Genomic DNA, 20,476 nt, shown 5'->3' on the forward strand with positions numbered 1-20,476 from the left:
TATGAAGCTGTATATGAGCTAACTGGACGCGCTCTCGTTTTGACCGTTTTGACAAATGAGCCATCTGGGGGGACACACATGTTGACCAACCCGCCATTCGCATCCCACAAGAACTCACGAAAAGATCTCCTGTTTCTCGGCATATGCGAATTGTACGAGTACATGTCGGAAGAGGCTTATAGATGTTCGCGTTTAAACGAGCGGAGATGAAGACTTTCTCACAAAATTTTCATACACCCAACAGGAAAATCGTTCGGAGAATAGTCCTGCATAGTTCGAACTCTGACGAGAATTTTATCGATCGTTCTATAAATGTAAGCGCGAATGTGCAACTAAAATCATTCACTATTACCGGTACGATCGGCAAATCACACAATAAACGCTTTTGATACTTTTTCTTTTCTGTCGTACTTACGTTGCTATCAATAAATTATATAATAAAATATAAATAAATAAATAAATAATATATATAATAAAAAATAAAAAAATAAAAAAAATAATAATAAATACGTAAATACTTACGTAAACAAACATTCTGTGTAATTTTCATTCACCCAGCATAACTCCGTCTTGGTGTTGGGATTTCCATTTCCGTCAGTGTAGAAGAAAAATCATCAAAATCAAATTGACCTAACGCGGATACTTGAGACTTTCCATAGCCAAGATAACATAAATCAAATAATAGTGAGTTATTTAGATTTGTTATTTTCAAGAAATTTGCTCAAATGCTACAAAATTTTAAATTGATAAGGTCTGTGACGGCGTTATCAAGGATAATTAAGCAGCGAGCAATTCACGCGAGAAGGTTTTTTTTAACTTTGACTTTTGATTAAATCGCGTGGGACAGTACATTTTGGTGTGCATTTTGGTACGAAAAGGTTATATGAGCATGACCTGCTTTGAAACATGAAACAACTTTGGACCATCGAGCACGCGAGTAACATTAATGGGCATACTCGAATTACCCGGTTCCGCAGATATATCTCTGATGTGTTAATTCACAGGTGTCAGTTTATCATTGTCCTTGCATGACATTACGGATGTTAAACATCGCGAGCATAAACAAGAAAATAATTTGCATTAGAACGCATAGTTCAGAAAGCAATTTGCATTTCTTTGATTTTCTCATATACGAGGACAAACAATTAAGTTCGTAGAAAATATTTATTACAATTACAAAACACATTTATTCATTATCTAATACACGGTCTCTTTTAAAATAGTCCCTTCTTAAAGCAATGCACTTGGTCCAATGTTTTTTCTATTGCAGGAAGCAATCTTCAAAATCATTCTCCGTGAGGCTGTTTAAAACACGCGTCAACTATTCTACCTCCGCTCGTGACCCCCAATGACGATCCTTCATATCCCTGCCGAAAATGGTCGATTAAAACCGATTAAAACATAATCCGTTTTAATCGGTTTTAATCGGTTTTGATATTCATGTGAAGTATACTTTATATATATACGAGGACAAACAATTAAGTTCGTAGAAAATATGTATTACAATTACAGAACACATTTATTCGTTATCTAATACACGGTCCCTTTTAAAATAGTCCCTTCTTAAAGCAATGCACTTGGTCCAATGTTTCTTCTATTGCAGGAAGCAATCTTCAAAATTATTCTTCGTGAGGCTGTTTAAAACACGCATCAACTATTCCACCTCCGCTCGTGACCCCCAATGACGATTCTTCATGTCTTTCTTGATTTTGGGGAATAGAAAAAAGTCAGAGGGAGCCCGATCTGACCTCCTCTGTTTTTTTTCTATTCTCCAAAACCAAGAAAGACATGAAGGATCGTCATTGGGGATCACGAGCGGAGGTGGAATAGTTGACGCGTGTTTTAAACAGCCTCACGAAGAATAATTTTGAAGATTGCTTCCTGCAATAGAAAAAACATTGGACCAAGTGCATTGCTTTAAGAAGGGACTATTTTAAAAGGGACCGTGTTATAGATAACGAATAAATGTGTTCTGTAATTGTAATAAATATTTTCTACGAACTTAATTGTCAGTCCTCGTAGTCTTATTAATAGTCGCTTTCGTATAAAACTTCTAATTAAATTTTTTTTTAGATAGCATCATAAATCAAAAATGCACATATATTATATAAAATAATGCACATATATTATATAAAATATATTTATTAGAATTAGAATAATTTAAAGTTATTTTAATTAGCTCTGTGTGTAAAGAATTATATTATTTAAATAAGAAGAGAGACAAGTATATCCAAATGGAATTTTTTATTTTGGCAAAAATTTTATATCGTAGCAAGTATCGATGAAATAAAAATTTATATGTGTGAATTAAATACATTTTTATATGTACGGATATCGTTCATGTACCATAGATAGACATTTAGATATCGCGAATTCTCTCAACTTCTGTTAGTTATTCTTTGGATCTATTAGGTACGTTCAACTGAAACATAGACTGAAACTTTTATGAAACGATGATCTTACAATTAGTCCATGTTTCAGTAAGAAAGTACCTAATATTTATCGAAAATATACACGGTACAACCTGAGTGTTCTAAGTCGTTGAGTTACTATGGGAGGAGACAAGCTTGTAATTTCAATTTCATGCGGTCTGGAGAACCGCAAAGTGCCCTCGGGTCAACGCGTGTCATGTCAAGTAATTTCATGAATCTCGGTGACGACGATGTCGCTCCCTTTCGCGTCGCAGCGCAAAGCGCAAACCGAGTCAAAGGCAAACCCCGCGCCTGTCAAGATCAGAGGACGATGCTGGAGCACGCTATTCGAAAATGCCCCGGAGCTTTTGCTCACACTGTGCTAAAACGATTCATGCGTACGTCGTCGCGGGAAATACCTGAAAATTAAACTTTCAGAGGATACGGAGCAAGGAAAGAATTAAAGATATTCCACAAAGATCTGTCCTCTCTAAAAAACAATCTAATTTACAGAATTTTATTAACTATATTACAACTAAAACAACTCCATGAATAATTTTAAATATTTATTTTCTAATATTTATTTTTTTTTAAATATTTTCAAATGATTTCATCAAATTTTGAGATAAAGTATGCTTCAAAATAAAGATCAAAGAGGCAAAATTTTGTTCTATCTCATCGTTTTATACAGTTATAACAGTATTAGTAAAAGATATACGTGTTTTCCGATAAATTGTAGCTAATTTAATTAAAAACATAGAGACATAATGAACGACACAAGTCTGTCATAATTTTCCTTCGTGTAGAATAGCTTCCATCGAGATAATTATCTTATTATTACAACTAAAACAACTCCATGAATAATTTAAATATTTATTTTCTAATATTTATTTTTTTTTTAATATTTTCAAATGATTTCATCAAATTTTGAGATAAAGTATGCTTCAAAATAAAGATCAAAGAGGCAAAATTTTGTTCTATCTCATCGTTTTATACAGTTATAACAGTATTAGTAAAAGATATACGTGTTTTCCGATAAATTGTAGCTAATTTAATTAAAAACATAGAGACATAATGAACGACACAAGTCTGTCATAATTTTCCTTCGTGTAGAATAGCTTCCATCGAGATAATTATCTTATTATTTGTAAAATATGCTTAATTTAAAATATATTGTTTCAGAAATAAAAAGATTGTAGTGTGTAAAGTCATCGGGTTAGGTCTGTTTGTAATCTGCTGTATGCTCGTCACATACAATGCTGTACATATATGTTGCATTAAATTACGTTTAAAGCCTGGTGCTAAGAGATGTGACACGGCAGGCTGCGCGGATTCTGAATACAATCTCGAATACGGGCAAGGTGGATACACGATGTTCATACGCATTCACACGCGTCTGAAGGCGGGACTTACGTCCTCTCGCGTCGCGGAGGTGATCTCGAACAACGTCACGGTCGTTGTAACTTGGTTGGCGCGGCCAGGAGCCGTTTATAACAAAGATGCCCGCAGGCAGGGCTCTGTGATCTCCGCGAGATGATTGTGCTAGCGTCGGTGTTGGCGTCCACACAGGGTGGGGTCTGCTCTTCGACGTTACCACCGTGTGGGCAGGCGTCTCTACACAGCCCCCGGGCTCGCTCTCTGCCACCCTCACCCACATCCCTTCTCACCCTCTCTCTCTCTCTCTCTCTCTCGTTCATTCGCTCTCCGCTGACGACAAAGGGGCCGCGGTTCAACGCGCCACAAAGCACCGGGACGCCACCTATACCCACACAGATATCCACACGAACACCTACACGCTTACATCTTCCACGCGTTTGCACGCACAAAGCTTGCCCGAACAAGAACGGAGCGTCGCGACGCGTGAATTTGCACCCAGCGGCGCCTCGACCCACCCTTTACGTATATGTAGCGTCTAGCGAACCGAGGACGAGGAGAAAGAAAACCCCCACTCGGTCAGAGCGGGAGTTTTTACGAGAGGAACATAATACATGACAAGCGAAACGGGTCGTGGAATTTTAAAAAACTATCTTGGGTACTCGAGGTGACGATGGGAAATTAATTGAAAAAAAGAACGATAGATTAACTCTTGATTATCAGTCGGTGATGATTTAACATAGGGTTGAAAGATTGCTTCGCTAAAATATGAAACTTTCTATGAAATCTATTGCAACCATATAAAAAATTCGGAAGAGAGAAATACACATCCTGCTTAATATTATGTTGGTAGTATCAAGATATCTTTTTATACAACTGTGATAATACCAAGATATAAAGATATGTAATTAAAAAAAAAGAGCTATTATATTTCAAATATTATAGAATCATATTTTTTATTACATATTCTTTTCTCAAGCTACATATTTCAGTTTAAATCATATCGTCTGCTTCAAGTTTTTTTTTCCACACAAGATAATAATAGGATTTTTGTATAGATGAACAAAGTTGCTTTATCTCCCCCCCCCCCCTCAAAGGCTATAAATTTTAGATGAGACTTACCCTGACCAGGTGCCGGTGACGTGGCGTGACTCCAGCCTCCCTTGTAAGAGCTGCCAGCATCTGAAATAAGAGAAATTATTTCTTAATTATCTTTCTCTCTCTGTCAATCAGTAAAAATACAAAATTTTCAATTTGCCGCAACACGCGTTAGAAATCTACTGTTTATCGATCCACGCGACCGGCAGGTACTTCGTGATCCGGCCGGACCAATTGCGATTACACTTTTTGAGGTCACGTCGGTAGCGGGGGCGTATATCGTCCGCAATTACCGGTTAATCGGTTCGAGGAATCGCGAGAAGCCGTAAAGTATATCTGATCAGACGAGCGAAAACGTTTCGAGGTGGCTATAGCGAAGAAAAAACGCGGTTCTTCTACTTCACGAAATCTTTACGACACTTTAACGGTTCCAGCAGTTTTTCCATGAACGCAAAACGCACACGAGAGAGTCTACATATATATTGTGCAAATATGTTTATCATTTTTGAAATTTATTCCTGGTTTATAGTTATAGGTCTGTAGCGACAGACCTATCTACTTTTTTTGCGCTTGAAGTTGCAAAGTTTTCGACTACTGCGTTAAAATTTTAATCGCGCGTTTCAATATTTTGTGATAAAATATGTCATATAAAGACAAAAAAGACATAAGGAGTATCTCACAAATAGTGAACATATTTTCTCTTGTTAAATACTAGACATCAAAATTGTTATTTGGGTTTATTTTGTTCATTTATAAACTGCAAGCATTAGAAATGAAATAATATTAATAAGTTAAATTACACATCAGCCTCTATAAAAAATATATGGTTGAGAAACGGGGCCTGTGAAATAGATGCCTAAAATAATATGTATAATTTTCTGTACATTCTGTATATTTATTGATATAATTAAATATAACACTGTTTTAGGTAAATCTGGGTCATAAAATTATAAATCGATAAGCGATAAAACTAAATCAATATTTTCGAGTTATTTCTATAGCAACTAAACAAATAATTTAATACAAACATGAATATATAATATACACACTTCTCGATTAAATAACTTGCATAACATCTGTCATTATAAAATATTTTTTTATGTTAAATAGTTTGAATATGATTTATTGTACATTCTTCTTTTTTTATCGAAATATCTCTTTATTTTTTAATTCCTGAAAAGATCTTTCTTTCTATCTATCTAAATTTCTCCCTTTTTTGGATACATTCGGTCGACGATTGTCAATCGACCGATTCGGTCAGTCGAATAATATCCGAACAAGACGGACGTCAGTTGGACAAATACGGAATTATTTGTAACACGTGTGCACGGGAGATGTGCCGTTCTCGCGCGGCAGCGACGGCGACGACGTACATTTGCCGCGAGCAACACACGCGAGAGTTCTCTCGAGAGTTCCCGCGCCGTATCTTCAGTGGCGTGTTTGCGAACAGATATATTTTCATTTGGCAGTTATTGGCACGAGGGTCGACCCTTGTGTGTACATACGTAGGTACGTCACACCGCGCGGCAGAAACTCCGACTTTCCGGAGCAAACAAAACGACCTATGCGCCCGCTCGCCACGGCTCGATCTTTCGTCTTTACTGCCCCCTTCATTTGATCTGGAGACCCCGGAGTCCATTAATGGAGCCTCGGATTTCACGTTTCTCGAGTGCCGAGGGTGCGCCGATCATTCGGTAATACGTGCCGATTTTCCTTGGGATTTTCGTGAAACGCGGCGTTAAAAGATACGGGCTTTATCGGAAAATCCTGACAAGTATGAGAATTTCAACGAATTGCTGAATAGGATCGATACTATTCATAATAAACGATTTCACGGATTTTAATGTCGCTTACACAACAAATTGAAATATTTTCCGTGGACTAATTGATAGTGTTAATGAATAATAAAAAGATGGTACGCAAAATGAATATTTTTGTTTACGGAATCATTTTTTTAAACTGATCTATGATTTAAAGGCGAAAGAAATTTGAAAGACGCAAATGAACGGAAGAATAAAAACTTAATATCAAATTATCAACACGAAAATTGCATAATAGAAATATATATGAACATATGCCGATCTTATGAGATTCCATTGTAAAAATATATTTTCGATAGAACAATTAATGATTACTTTTGTCTATCACTCACATTAATCACGTAATCACTGATAATCATTTTACGATAGTGGGCTTATAGCTATTAGTATCTATCGCATATCACGTTTTGTTATATTTAATGGCTTAATCCTTCAGATTATTATAAAGTAACCAATTATTGTATCTAGAGGATTTAACAAAAATATTTAATTCTTTAGATAGACAATGGTTGAAAATTTATAATAGTAATAGTTTTGTAGATAATATAAAGTAAAAGTTTTTCAAAGTGCTGTTGTAACATATATTGAATTTTTAAATTTCTTTTTAGCAGAATAGCAAACAATCTTGCTTAAAATATTTCAAAATTAATTTCTCTTACATAAAGGGTTAGATATATTTATCGAGAATAAACTCGCACAGAGAGATACGCGCGTTTATCATTGATCTACGCATAAAATTGTAATATACTACCAGGTTTTTCTTGTGTCTAATTAGATCAAATCTTTGCACCTGCTTCTGAAAATATGTTTGCATAATGAAATGACATGGATCTCTTAACGTTTGCGATATTTTACATATAAAAAAAATCAGATTTATATAGCATATAAAATATAAGACCATAAGATCCTTCATTTCATTGTTCGAGTGTACGAAAAGATTTTCAGAAGCACACGCTACTGACACCGGATTCGAATTCGCAATTGATACCAGGTGGACACGCGTGCTACCGAGCGTGATAGCTATCGAGAGCATGTGGGAACGCAAATTTATCAGCACACTCCTAAACACATACGGCACGCTGTTAAAAAAATTTCGTGCGCACATACGCGTAAACGGGCACAGAACCAGAACGGGGAACGTCGAACGTACCGGCGAACAGCATCGATAGATTGGTGAACGCCGTGGTTCGTGGTAGCTCCGCCGCGGTGGTACCGCTGCTCTTGAGGTCCAGCATCGCGCGGTGCCCGCGAACACGATGCCCCCCTCCCCACGGTCTATCTATCACCCGGTGCGACGGTGTTTCACGCGGTCCAGCTGCCGCTCTTATCGCGGCACCGTCGTCGACTTCCGGATTATCTGCTGCGGCACGAGGCGCGACGACGACGTGGCCAGAAACGTGGTCATATCTCAGCAACGAACGTCTCAGTCTCGAACGGCGGCGCGTATTATTACCCTCGTCTCGTCGATAATCGTCGTCTTCACGAGCGTACTATACGTGGACTGCGCGCTGTTAAGGGCGCCGATCATCTTGCCGACCCGCTCCGAGCGATACTGCCGGCTCGCGCGAGACGGACGACGACGTCCCTGGGGAAGGGGGCAGAAAGGACGCGATCGAGGGCCAGCGGGGGCGAGGTTTCCGCCCCCGAAGGGCGCCGAGGTCGCGCGGGGGTTGGTTCGGCGTCGAAGCGCGAAGGCTGGGCTTGCGGGGGAGATCGACACCCCCGCGAGCGAAAGGGCGGAAGCGCGCCTGCGTGCCGCGAGCCATGGCGGGAGACCGCCGTGGTGGTGCCCCGAATCGCAGCATCCGGTGGTGGCGGCGGCGGCGGCGATCGGGGGTGGACGGCCGACCGGGAGCACGCGGCCGACGTGCACCGGACCTCCTGCACTTACCGACCGGCGCTTGTCGACGGCGTAGTTTGCCCCGGTAACGACGTGCCACCGGTTCCCTTCCGGGAACAAACCCTCTGCGGTAACCGCGCTCTCGTACGCCGGCGTGTCGCCACGCCGGCGGGAGCTACCTCGGTGACGACACCTCAAGAGTTGGGATCTGTCCAATCTGTCGCTTTTAGCCGAACTATCTCTTCAGCAAAATGGAATTAACCCATAAAGATTGAATGCATTTTTTCTCTCTCTCGAAATGATTTATAATATTATATGTATGCAGTCTGACAATTAAGTTTGTAATAGAATTTATTAAAATGCGGAAACACATCTCGTATATTTGCGTCAAAAATAATATTATTTTTTTCAAAGTTAAATTTATATAAATTAGTATTATGTTTTCACTGTTAGAAATAATCTAAAAATTTTGAATTCGCGAAAATTTATTTTTAAAAGATCAATAAGTATCTAAAAAATTGTTCATGTCTGACTGAAAATAAAATCTCTATAAAAAAGATTATTTTTATTCTAGTATTAATCAAAATCTAATATAGGAAATATTTCTGTATGTGTGACACATATATGCTATTTCTTACATTTATTTTTCTCATTTCCAAATAATATATCTTGTTCACATTTCTACGTGAAACGAAATAAAAACCAATCATTAATGGCTTATCGGTATGAAACTACAATAAAATATAAAAAATTTCACAAGCGAGACTATTTTATTACTATCACTATAGTTTTCTACGTAACTGCTCGGAAACCTATCTAACTTTTCTCGTATTTTCCAGAACATCCGAATTTACCGATAAAACTTTCCATTCGAATTATTTCATTTTAAATGTCTGTATTTTCCGAAAACATGGAAAAACGAAAAATAATGTAAAATCCTTGTCTCGATGATTAAAATCGTTATTTTCACGAATTTTGCGCCCTCCCATCCCTCTCTATATGGAACTCTACGATTGCATTTTAGCGTGCAATGCCCTCAAATAATCAATAGACACAGCTGCTGCTTGTCAATGAAGACTATTCAACGCGGCATGATTTCATCGCCAAATGATAATAATTACGCGAATACCCCCGGTCATTTCGAGTTACGAAATTACACGATGTTCTTGTTATTTCAGAGAGATTTACATTTCGTTATAATTATACTTCAAGTACCGAAAATGGTAACATTTACATAAAATCTGTTTTATTCCATGAAAAAATATGAGGCTGTCTTAATTAACTATTTATCATTATTATTCTGATAACGAAGAAGCTTTACAACGTCGCATACAAATGCATGCGAACCATCCTGTTTTCTGTAATCCGCGTCCGGTTTTAATGTGCAATTTAATTTGCAATTTTATGTTTGCAGAATATTTTTAAACCAATGCTTCTCCATTCAATGCATTTGCTATTTCTTACAATCAATTATATTACAAATATAGTACATCTCACTTAAACAATATAGTGCAAATGCAAATTTCAATAAAAAATATTCGATCGTGTAATAAAAATAAGACAATTTTGTCTAACGAAAAAATATATAATGAAACATCATGATTTATTTTCAATCTAAGTAGAAATAAATGAGTTGAATATAAAGTAAAAAAAAATAATATTCATATAAAATATTTTAATAATTATTATTATTTTTATAAAAAATAAAAATGGAAAAGCTGTAATGCATTTATATATACTAGACTCGATATACTCTAATTAATGACTTTTGTCAATGTGTCTATATATATATATGCTAGCCACTTTCAGTCTTCAATGATTGTCGCCGTTCTTTCTCTTCATCGACTATGTTTGACACTTTTTCCGTAGATTGGATTTTATAGATACGCAAAATGTTACAATTTCTCTGATTGCGTGTAGTCTACCTCTTATTGTCAGAATAATTAAAGATACTACAGTATCGATGAAGAGAAAGACAGCGACGATCGTCGAAGACTGAAAGTGGCTAGCATGTATATACAGACACATCGGCAGGAATCATTTACTGTTTATAACTGTGATTCACGCTACGGTGTGCGATATCCCCGGCAAGCGAGGAGGAGGCCCAGGAGGTACAACTACCACGCGTACGTTCGTTCCGCAGCTCGTCACGCACACGCGTACGCGTACGCACACGGGGTCCGCGTACCCCGTCTCTCTTTCGTAGATGCCCGTCGCGTACGTCGTTTCGAGAGCGAGCACCCCTCCCCCCGATAAGAGGGCACGCGCACGACACGCGACCGCGTGCGCCCGGCGGCGCATTTAACGCGCGATCACTCTCGAGTACCCGTGAGGGGGTCGCGCGGCATGCCGGGGGTTAAAGCGCACCCCGCGCCAAGGGGTTCGTCGTCGCCGTTTTTCTGCATCGGCCACCCCCAACGGGCCATCCCCTATTTACCGTGTCCGACCGTGCTTTACCGCATACCTTCCTCGTGAGCGAAACACTACGTCACCGGGGAGCGGAAAGCTGCGAATCGCTTATGATGAGAATATTCAAGTAGTCAGGAACTTAATTCTTAAACAATTAAAAATTAACAAGTAAAAAAAATAATGTACAATTATCGTTTCGATAAAAAAAGGGCTTCAAATAGATTAAACAGTACGTCTGTAAAAATCTAGCTTACTAATTCTATCCATAATTATTTATTTTATGTCATGTATATGTATGTGTGTGAATGTGCAGTACATTTCTCTATGGAAATATATAAATAGCGATACAGTACAAAGTTATTTTCTTACGAGTCTATTACAAGTATATATAGAAAGAAACTATACTCTGATAAGAACATTATCTTAGCGTTCGTTTCAATAAGACGAATAAGAGATTGATTTTAAAGAAGTGTTGATTTTAAAAGATTTGTCATATCTGTTATAAAATTAAAAATAAGATTTTATATAGTTCCAAAATAATATTTATTAATCAAAATAGAGTCCTCATTAATTTTTCAATAAATTTTTTCTATATAGAAAAACATCTCGCAATTTTTTTAAAAAGATCTCTTAATTTTAAAACAAAATTTTAGAGAAAAACTTCAAATTTTTTGTAGTGATTTAAAAATCGCAAACTTTTCTTGGTAAAAAAACGGTCATTAAATATTTCATCATATTAAAAAGTTGATAATGTAAAGTACAATTAACTATAGCAATATGAAAATTACTGTAGAAATCATAATATTATAAAATATTGAAGGATAGAGAATTAAAGAAAAGAAAGCGTGGTATTATGTGTTAAAAGAGACAGATATCCGAAAGTAAAGAAGAAGCACAAGAAGAACCCAATAGAATCCTTGTGCTTCGAAAACGAACGAAATACCCTGGCCTTAGTACGGCGATTAGCTCAATTAGAAGAGAGGAGCCCGTTCGAGCTCTTGGACGAGTGCTATCGTCGATCGGTCTTGAGGAGACACTTGGGTGCCGGCCGCGTGCCTCGTTTCAACCCTCCTCGCCCTTCGCATTATCTCGAGATGTAGCTGGATACCGGAGAGCGCACTCTCTCGCGGCACTCGGACGTGAACGCGGGTGGTGTTGGTGCGTACAGCGTGTATCATTGTGCGCGGCATGAAACATGACGGTCCGTCGGCTATTGTACGCGAGATGCATAGCTGCGAGGTAGGGCATGGAACGACACGAGGGAGCCAGTTATACACCCCGCCGCAGCAGGGATACTCCTTCTCTCTCTTTCCGCCCCCTTCCTTTTTAGCGCTGCGCATTCTCGCAGTACAGTGCAGCCTCTCACTCTCTCCGCGCTGCCCCTTCTTCTCTTTTCTCTCCTTCGCCCTTTTTCTCGGTCCATAACACGATAAGAACCGTGTCACTTTGTTACGTTTGGGGGTCGCTTAAGTGCGCGATGATACATATCTCCTCTCCTGTCGCTCTCTCGCTCTCTCGCTCTCTCTTTTTCTCTCTATCACCAGATAATTCTTCGCATTCAATTTGTACAATATGCTCGAACCGCCCGGTGGGATGCAGATAATAGGATAGCAGCCGTCTAGTCGACATACATGTGTGTTGTGCTCGGGATCGGTGTCGTTTTGGTGTACCGATAACTCGACACGATGTTGATAACTCTATGGTTAGAACGAAATCGTTCGCAGACGACGTCTCGCGGGAAACGATATCCAATCTGTGATGTGAGGTTGCAAGTATATACACATATGTATACATTCATACATACATATATACACATATATAAGGATGAGACAAAATGAGAAAAATGTACGCAAGACCGGTTGGAAAAATAGCGCGGCGTCCGTTATATACGCGTTTTAAAATAAAATGTAGTATTTCACATCCGTCACACGTGTTACAACACAACGATATTTATGTAACTTTATAATATACATCAAGGTTGTTTATAGCTTTACGCAGTTAAGTTTTCTTCTAAATGCACTGACCAATGTGTAATGCGTTGCATCCGTTTTTATTATTTCCATTTTCACGCCTAATTTTTTTTATCATACGTAACAATGGTATATATAATCGGAGATATAGAATAAATTCCCTTTTTCGGAAAACGTGTAATATTTCTTAATAATATAAATAGATTTTAACATCATACAAGAGGAAAAAAATCCTCTTTTAGAAAAAAAATGAAATATTCTTTTAACAATAGATTCTATAATCAATTTAAAGTTCAGTTTTGATATTTTTTTAGCGAAAATATCGAAACATCAATAAATTTGCTAAAAAACTACACGGTACTCACTCCAAGGGGAGATAGACGTTATAAATGATAAACTAAATAATCGCAATGTATGTTGCGAGCGGATTTTGGCTGATATCTCGGCATGGGTCTCGACAAGTGGCCTGAGTGATTCTTTACAGAGATTCTTTGCGTAGCATTTTAAAGTCCAATGCACTGGCAAACGTGTTCCTGTGGCATGTTTACTGGTCTGCACGCGGCAGTGATACAAAGCCATACATTGACACGAAGATTGGCTTCCAATAGATAACCGTCTTTCTTTATTTGTCGTATTCAAACGAAGGGCAGTATAAGAACTGATTTGATTAAAATTAAACAATAGCTAAAAAGAAAATATAAGTATCGCGAATTGTCTTATTCTGACGAAGACTTTTGGCGGAGACGCTTTTGATATATTGATTAAATAAAAAAGAGGTCTTTTATATACTTGCGCACATACATCGCTGAATATATTTAAAATATATTTTTAGGCGATAAAGAAAGAAAGAGAGAAAGAACTAGTAGAAAAGTATTAAAATGTTTTTGACATTTAACACAATTCAAAAATGTTTTATATATCTAAAATAATACGTTTGTACCAACTATTAAACATCATTGATTTATTCTGCTTGCATATCTAAATTTATTTTCTGATGAATTTATAACTATGGATTCGCGTAATAATAGTACAAGAGGGTGCGTGGATTGCGTAGAAGCAAAGGCCATCAATTACGTTACGCAAGAACGCAATCGCGGGCTCAAACAAAGGCCCAAGTGCTCATCCATCCCCGGAGTCCAAGCCGTTAGCGTACGCTTCATATCTTCGGCCTAATTATTTGCAAATTTGCATATCTCTAGCACGGTTCTAAACTAACCAAACTGTACTTTTGTTCGTGTCTACCGGATGTCCGCTTCTGTCCGCTCCGTTGCGATCTTTGTTATGATTTCAACGACTCAATCGTAGGCTCTTTTATTATAGAGATTTCCATTTGATTCAGTTAAAGTAAAAAGGAGCAATAGTTAATTTCTCTAAAATGCTCGATAATCTTCGAATCGAATTTTATAGTTTGTTATATAATGCTGCATTCCTTCTTTAATTTATATAACAAAGAATTTCATCTCCCTTCATAATTATAACGAAAAAAAGGCTGCTTATACGCACGAAGGGAGTCTTAAATTTTATTTTTTTCTTAATTACAACTTGAAATGCTTTAAAGTTTTTATAAAGAAACAATTTCTTCCTTAACTTTTATATATTTGTGAAGATATTAAATAATATGATAGATATATGATTAATTGCTCCAACAAAATATATAAAAAATGTAAATATTATAAAACAAAAAAATATTAAGTTTATTAATGAAAAAAAATCACGTCTCAAAATTGCAGTGCTCTTCGCGAATGGTGTTGTTTAAATTTGAATCGTACTTTCGCAGCATTACGCTATGCCATACGCTGCGTTTAAAAGCGGGGGGGAAGCGGAATGCGACAAGATGGGACGGAAGCGCCGCCGGATTCGGCTTAAAAAATAATTATCGCGTTCCGACGCATTGGACAGAAGTGAGAGAAAAAGAAACAGATCAGATTGTATAAAATTCACAGGTCTGTTTAAAAGTCTTCGTGAGCATCTCTCTCTCTTCACTTTCGGAGATCCATCTCTCACAAATTTAACATCTTGAAATATAAATCATATGTAGGGGAAAGTAGGGTAAAACCGGGTACCTTTTTCTCGGTTTTGTCCTACCGGTAGGGTCAAACCGGGTACCCATTTGAAAATATTCAAAACATCATGTAATTACAAAATCTAGATTTATTTTAATCAAAATACAATATAAAGATGTATTCTATTGACAAAAATCACAAATAAAAATATCCTCTTGTTCGTCATTGCTACAGAACTTCTTTATTTAACTTTTTAACTTTAGGAGTCTCAAAAATCTTTTTTTTTTTTTAGTGTTTTTTTTTTCTGAGCGTTAGTTTTCGTTTTCAACTGCTTTTTGTAGAGACACAAAGTCAGGATAACAATTCTTCCTTTTTTTTATTATATGGCATGTGTAAGTACTCGATTTTGCCCCACCACAAGGAAAGTAATGAATACGGTGATTGTATATTTCGGCGTACAAAGTGCCGATCAAAACTTATATGATATACTCTCTAATATGTACAGAATGCAATACTGCACTTCCCGAAACAGATACTCTATATAGAAAAAGTGCACGATGACTCGATTCTTGCCTCGATATCGATCTTTTTGGAGCTAAAAACTTTGAACTTCTATTAAAAAAAAAAATTTCGTGTGCACAGGGACACGGTTTGTTTTAAAATTATGATGGTGCCAATCTACAACTAATAACACAAGTTAGCCATAGATAGCAGCATTTATTACGAAAAAACAGGGGTACCCGGTTTGACCCGCCTACCCGGTTTTACCCAACTTTCCCCTATATAAGCTACAAAATATTATATGTTTCATATTGCATTCTTATTTCTTTTTAAGTTAAATATAATTTTCCATATAAAAGTTCTCCGAAAAAATCGTGTAACGCGTTGTTATTGAGATTATCTTCAAATAATACTTTAACGTTTAATCGAACAATGCAAACAATCTCAGAATTTATTTCGCAGTATAATAATATACAAGATTAATGTAACATACATTTTTTTTCTTATTAATATAAATTTTGTAATTTTGATTGATTATTAATAATTTTACTAAAAATAACTTTTTAAATTGTGATGTAAGATTTATTATATTCACGTATTTTTGTCTAATGATATAACTTGAGTTAGGTTGCAGTTGTCTAGTTGGTATAATGTTACGTCTCACAGACATTCAATTAAAACAATGCTTAACTTTTGACTTCGCCAAGAATATCTTTTTGTAGCTCCTATACATTTTCCCAACCCCTAGGCTTAGTGCCTGTAAGTATCTGACAGATAAACCGGCCCTGTAAGTTCTGACGTGTTGCGTCGGTGAGAATGCCAGAAGCGAACGTAGGACGGAAGAGACACGGGGAGGATGCAAGCTCGAAGAGGAGACAGAAGCGACGGTGTGCGAGGGAAAAGACGAGCGAAGCGGAGAACCGAGAGAGCGGAGGCATCCGCGCGCTCATTTCCGTTTCGGGGCCGCCGAGGGGGACGAAAAGAGGGAGGGGGCGTTAACTCGCGAGATATTAATTCCGTGTTAGCGCTAGGAGGGTTGCACAGGCGAAAACTACGTGCCGAGGGGGAATACTATCCCCCTTTCTCCGTCTCTCCCCGCGACCAACGTCTATCCATCCCTCCGTCGTTTCCCTTCCCCTCCCCTCCTTCCCCCCTCCTTTCCCCCTCGTGCCCCACCGTCGCGTCCTCCAACGCAACCACCCTCAGCGCGCGAGGTTGGGGAGGCGTTACAAATCAGAGATTAGCCATAGTTAACTCGACTTGCGCAGTCAAACAGTTAATCAATAAACGATTATTTACATCGTGCGCCCACGGCGTGCTTGCGCGCACCCAACGCGAGCATATTTTCCCGCCGCGGGATGACGAATGCGGCGCTGATAACGCCGCCGACCGCTGGACCACCTCGGGATCGTTCGGGATTAAAATTAAAAAAATTCCTATCCTATACTCAGAGATCACGTCCACCGGCTGGTAATTATAATTCGCCCTCTCTGATCGTGAGAGTAATCTCGGGTTACTTTCGACTCGAATCGATCAACGTGACGCATGATTGCGATTGACATCGCTAAACAGTTTACTGATGAACTCACCGCAAATGAGTTTACCGTTTTTGTTTAATTTGCTAGTGCAATTAATTGCGATAAATGAAGTTATGTCAGGTGGCAATTGAAACGATACGATAATCTCTACAATAAAATTGATAATTATCTTTGAACAGAATCGCGAGTGTCTGGAAAAGATTGCTAGAAACGATAATTATGAAATATACGATAACTATTATTGTTAATTTTATTATTGAAAAAATATTATTTTTTCAAGGCATGCAAATTCAATTATCTCACTCGTTTTATTATTTTATTATTTATTATCGGGCAATTTATATTATTTAACACTTCTAGCAAATAAAAAAAATAATGCGTTATTTTATCTCTATTCTAATGCTTCAAAAAATGATCATCGATCTAGATTTTGACTCGAGTAACATTGTTAAAGTACAACTATTGATACATAACATTGATCGCACGCATGTTAGCCAAACTTTTCGAGACTACGATCAAATAGAGAAACTGAATTTGTCGTTTCGTATGATGGGTACGGTTCGTAAAGAAAGTATGTATCACGATAGCGGTGGAAATCGGTAGTTTTCCGAATGGGGGGTAGATAGATGAAGGAGGGAGATCTCGGACAATGCGTCTCGGGAAGGCGTCGATTAGGATCGGAGGATGTCGCATGTAGCGTCGACAACCTCGTCGTGATACACCTCTCTCGAAACCGAACCGCGGAGAGGATCATGGTGGCTGACGATCACGGTGCTGCTGGTAACAAACGTGCGATGAGTGGGCACCCGTCCACCCATCCACCCATCCACCCACCCCTCGGGAGGGTGACGGCGGGTGCTGTAGCGACGGGAGGGTGCGGCGACGGCGGGGGAGAGGAAGAGGTCGAGAAAGAGGGGTGCGCGGAGGTAGCTGGATGACTGGCGGCGGAAGCGTCGTCATGGCGACGCATCGATCAGCCGCCGCCACGCGAATCGAGTCGAGTCGAGGCCACATCGCGCCGCGTCGCACCACACCATGCCACACCACACACCGCGAATACGCGCGCGTGTGGTTCACGTATGCGAAACAAAGAGAGAGATAGAGAAAGGGGCAGAAAGGGAGAGAAAACTCGGCTTGCCATTCTTGCCAATTCGCGTTGGCATTGTTACTCGGTTATCTCGCTTTGATCCGCGAGGCAGCGTTAAATCCAACGAACAACGACGGTACAGGGAAGGAAAGGGTCTCTTCTGAGAGGTGATCCGAGATAGGAGGGAGGAAGCGAAGCAGGAAGGTCGAAGAAATTGGCGAACCGAGGTCATGGTTTTCTTTCGAAATACCGCGGGACCGGTGCGCATCGCGTGTTACGCGGACGTTCCTTTTCTCCGCGTGACATCGCGTCACAGCTGCGACGATTATATCGCCTCGTTACGCGAGTGCACGTGCGCGCGTTCTCGGGATCCGAAATAATTTCCCTCTTGCGCAATAATTACGCGAAACGCCGTTTGACGGCTTTATCCAGCTTTACTTTCACAACGCTGTAAAATACGCGAACGCGCACATTTGGTAAAGGCGTAAATGTATTTTAAAACAAGGCGCGTCACAAAGAAAACGCGATGCTAGTAGTAATACGACGTAATAATATCTTCCTTTTCCGCAATGTCGAAATTACTTATGCTTCCGTCGGTCAATTTTTTCATTCTGTAACGCTTATGACACAAATTAAATTTTAGTAAGTAATTAAATTAAATTTTAAACAGTAACTAAATTATGTTTATGCGGAGTCTTCTCTTATATTCTCTTGAATATAATGATAAATTATTGAATGTATCTTAAACACATCGCGAAACAATGTTGCTTTAAAGTATTATTGCATTATTTTACAATTTCTATATAAAAATATAATTTATAATTTATATTACACCATAATGTTTCGAATATTAAGAAACTCATTCTCTCTCTCTCTATTCTATAATCTTTAAATAATTTAAATCCTGATATTAATTATTATCTTCTAATAATAAGCATTGAAAGAATCGCAGAGACGCAACGTGCAATTAGGGCGTCTCTACCGGACGACGGAATTCGATCCGCAGAGAAACCCCGCAGGAACGCGCCGCAGTTCGACTGCCACAGTTCAGCAGCTTCCGGTGGCCAGAAACGGCGGGTGTTACGTCGAACCGGGTGTCGGTGGTCGATCGATCCCGTGCACGAGAGAAACGCAGAGAATCGTGCTTGTCCTCGTCGTCGTCGTGGTTGCCGTCGTCCTTCCAACCCGGCTTCTCTGGTCTTCCAGTTCTCAGCTCGCGCTGAATACCGCTGATTGTCCTCCACTCGCTCGCTATCCCACCCTCTCCTCTCCACCCCGATTCCCCATCGAGCAGGGGCGCAGAGGGAGGTTTCCACTCCTAACCATTCTCATCCTCCTCATCCAACCCGAACGAAACCCATCCCCGTAGGGGCACCCTATCCACCCCACGTTGCCGTTGCTACTCCTACCCACTCCACGATAATGATGGCAATCAGACCCTCAGAAAGGATTTCAGGAAATTCTCTCGCCTTTTTGTCGGCAGCCGGGGCGGCGGTGGCGGACGCCACAAACACCGGTCGCCTCGTCGTTCTCGCACTCACGGCAGCTGACTACACACGGTGTAGTCGCCCTTTCCTCTTTCGCGCCGTCCTCTTCTCCCTGTCCCTCTAATCGCCTCGTCACGCTTTCTTACGTGGCCGATGTGTGGCAATCGCAAACATATATCCAAACCCGCTCGCTTTTCAATAATTTAACGTGAAACGTGACACGCCGTCTCGCGCGATAACGCGTTGCGAAAAACCGGAACTGTTCCATGTTTTCTAGAACATTTTCCATAAATCTGATAATCGCATCAAATCACATCAGATTCGAGAATTTTAGCAAGAAATCCGTATATTTAGTAATAAACGTGGATTACGTCCTTAGATTCTGTTCAAATCTAAAGATAGTTTAGGTTTTCTTAAAAATAGCTAACTTGAATAGTTACTACTTGAATACTGTGTAATTCGTCTTGAATTCTTAATTTTATAATTACTGCGAAAATTTTTGACAATTTTATGCGATTTGTAATTATTTACATGCTTCCTTAAAAACACGATTAAAAAAATAACGTACATCAATTCTATGCCTTTCATTTTTTACACTTTTTATTATTAAAAAAATGTATGTCGCATTATTCATCTTGCTTGTAGCTTTATTTAGATATATATAGGTTTCTGTAATATATTCTATAAAAACATCCCTCTATACAATTTTTAATTATACTTCAAATTTTTGCAAAGTTGGTTTTGCTTAATTTTATTTTACAACAAGCAATATCTTATTTTTTGCCTCAGATATGGATTGTTCATAATAAAATATATGTCTTTCTATATTGCCGAAGATTTATCAATGTTTTGACGTTAGAACTATATATATTCTATATAAAAATTATTAAATGCCATACATGAGAAATATGCCGTGTAATATGTTAAGAGAAATTAAT

At 38.7% G+C, this 20,476-nt stretch overlaps 1 protein-coding gene across 8 annotated transcripts in view; it reads right to left on the minus strand.

Moving 5' to 3' along the window:
* Positions 1–20,476, minus strand: part of LOC115242851 (transcriptional regulator ERG homolog) — a 56,983-nt gene that overhangs the window by 16,657 nt on the left and 19,850 nt on the right. For 6 of the 8 annotated variants that reach the window (XM_029819419.1, XM_029819414.1, XM_029819413.1 and 3 more), the window contains one exon: positions 4,908–4,967. In XM_029819419.1, coding sequence (XP_029675279.1) covers positions 4,908–4,967 — 60 coding nt within the window. Of the gene's footprint in view, positions 1–4,907; positions 4,968–7,853; positions 8,255–20,476 lie in introns of those variants that run through there. The other 2 variants (XM_029819421.1, XM_029819420.1) reach the window with 1 other exon arrangement.

The sequence above is a fragment of the Formica exsecta genome, unplaced genomic scaffold (genome assembly GCF_003651465.1).
Source record: "Formica exsecta isolate Colony F162 unplaced genomic scaffold, ASM365146v1 scaffold654, whole genome shotgun sequence".
Lineage (NCBI taxonomy): Eukaryota > Metazoa > Arthropoda > Insecta > Hymenoptera > Formicidae > Formica > Formica exsecta.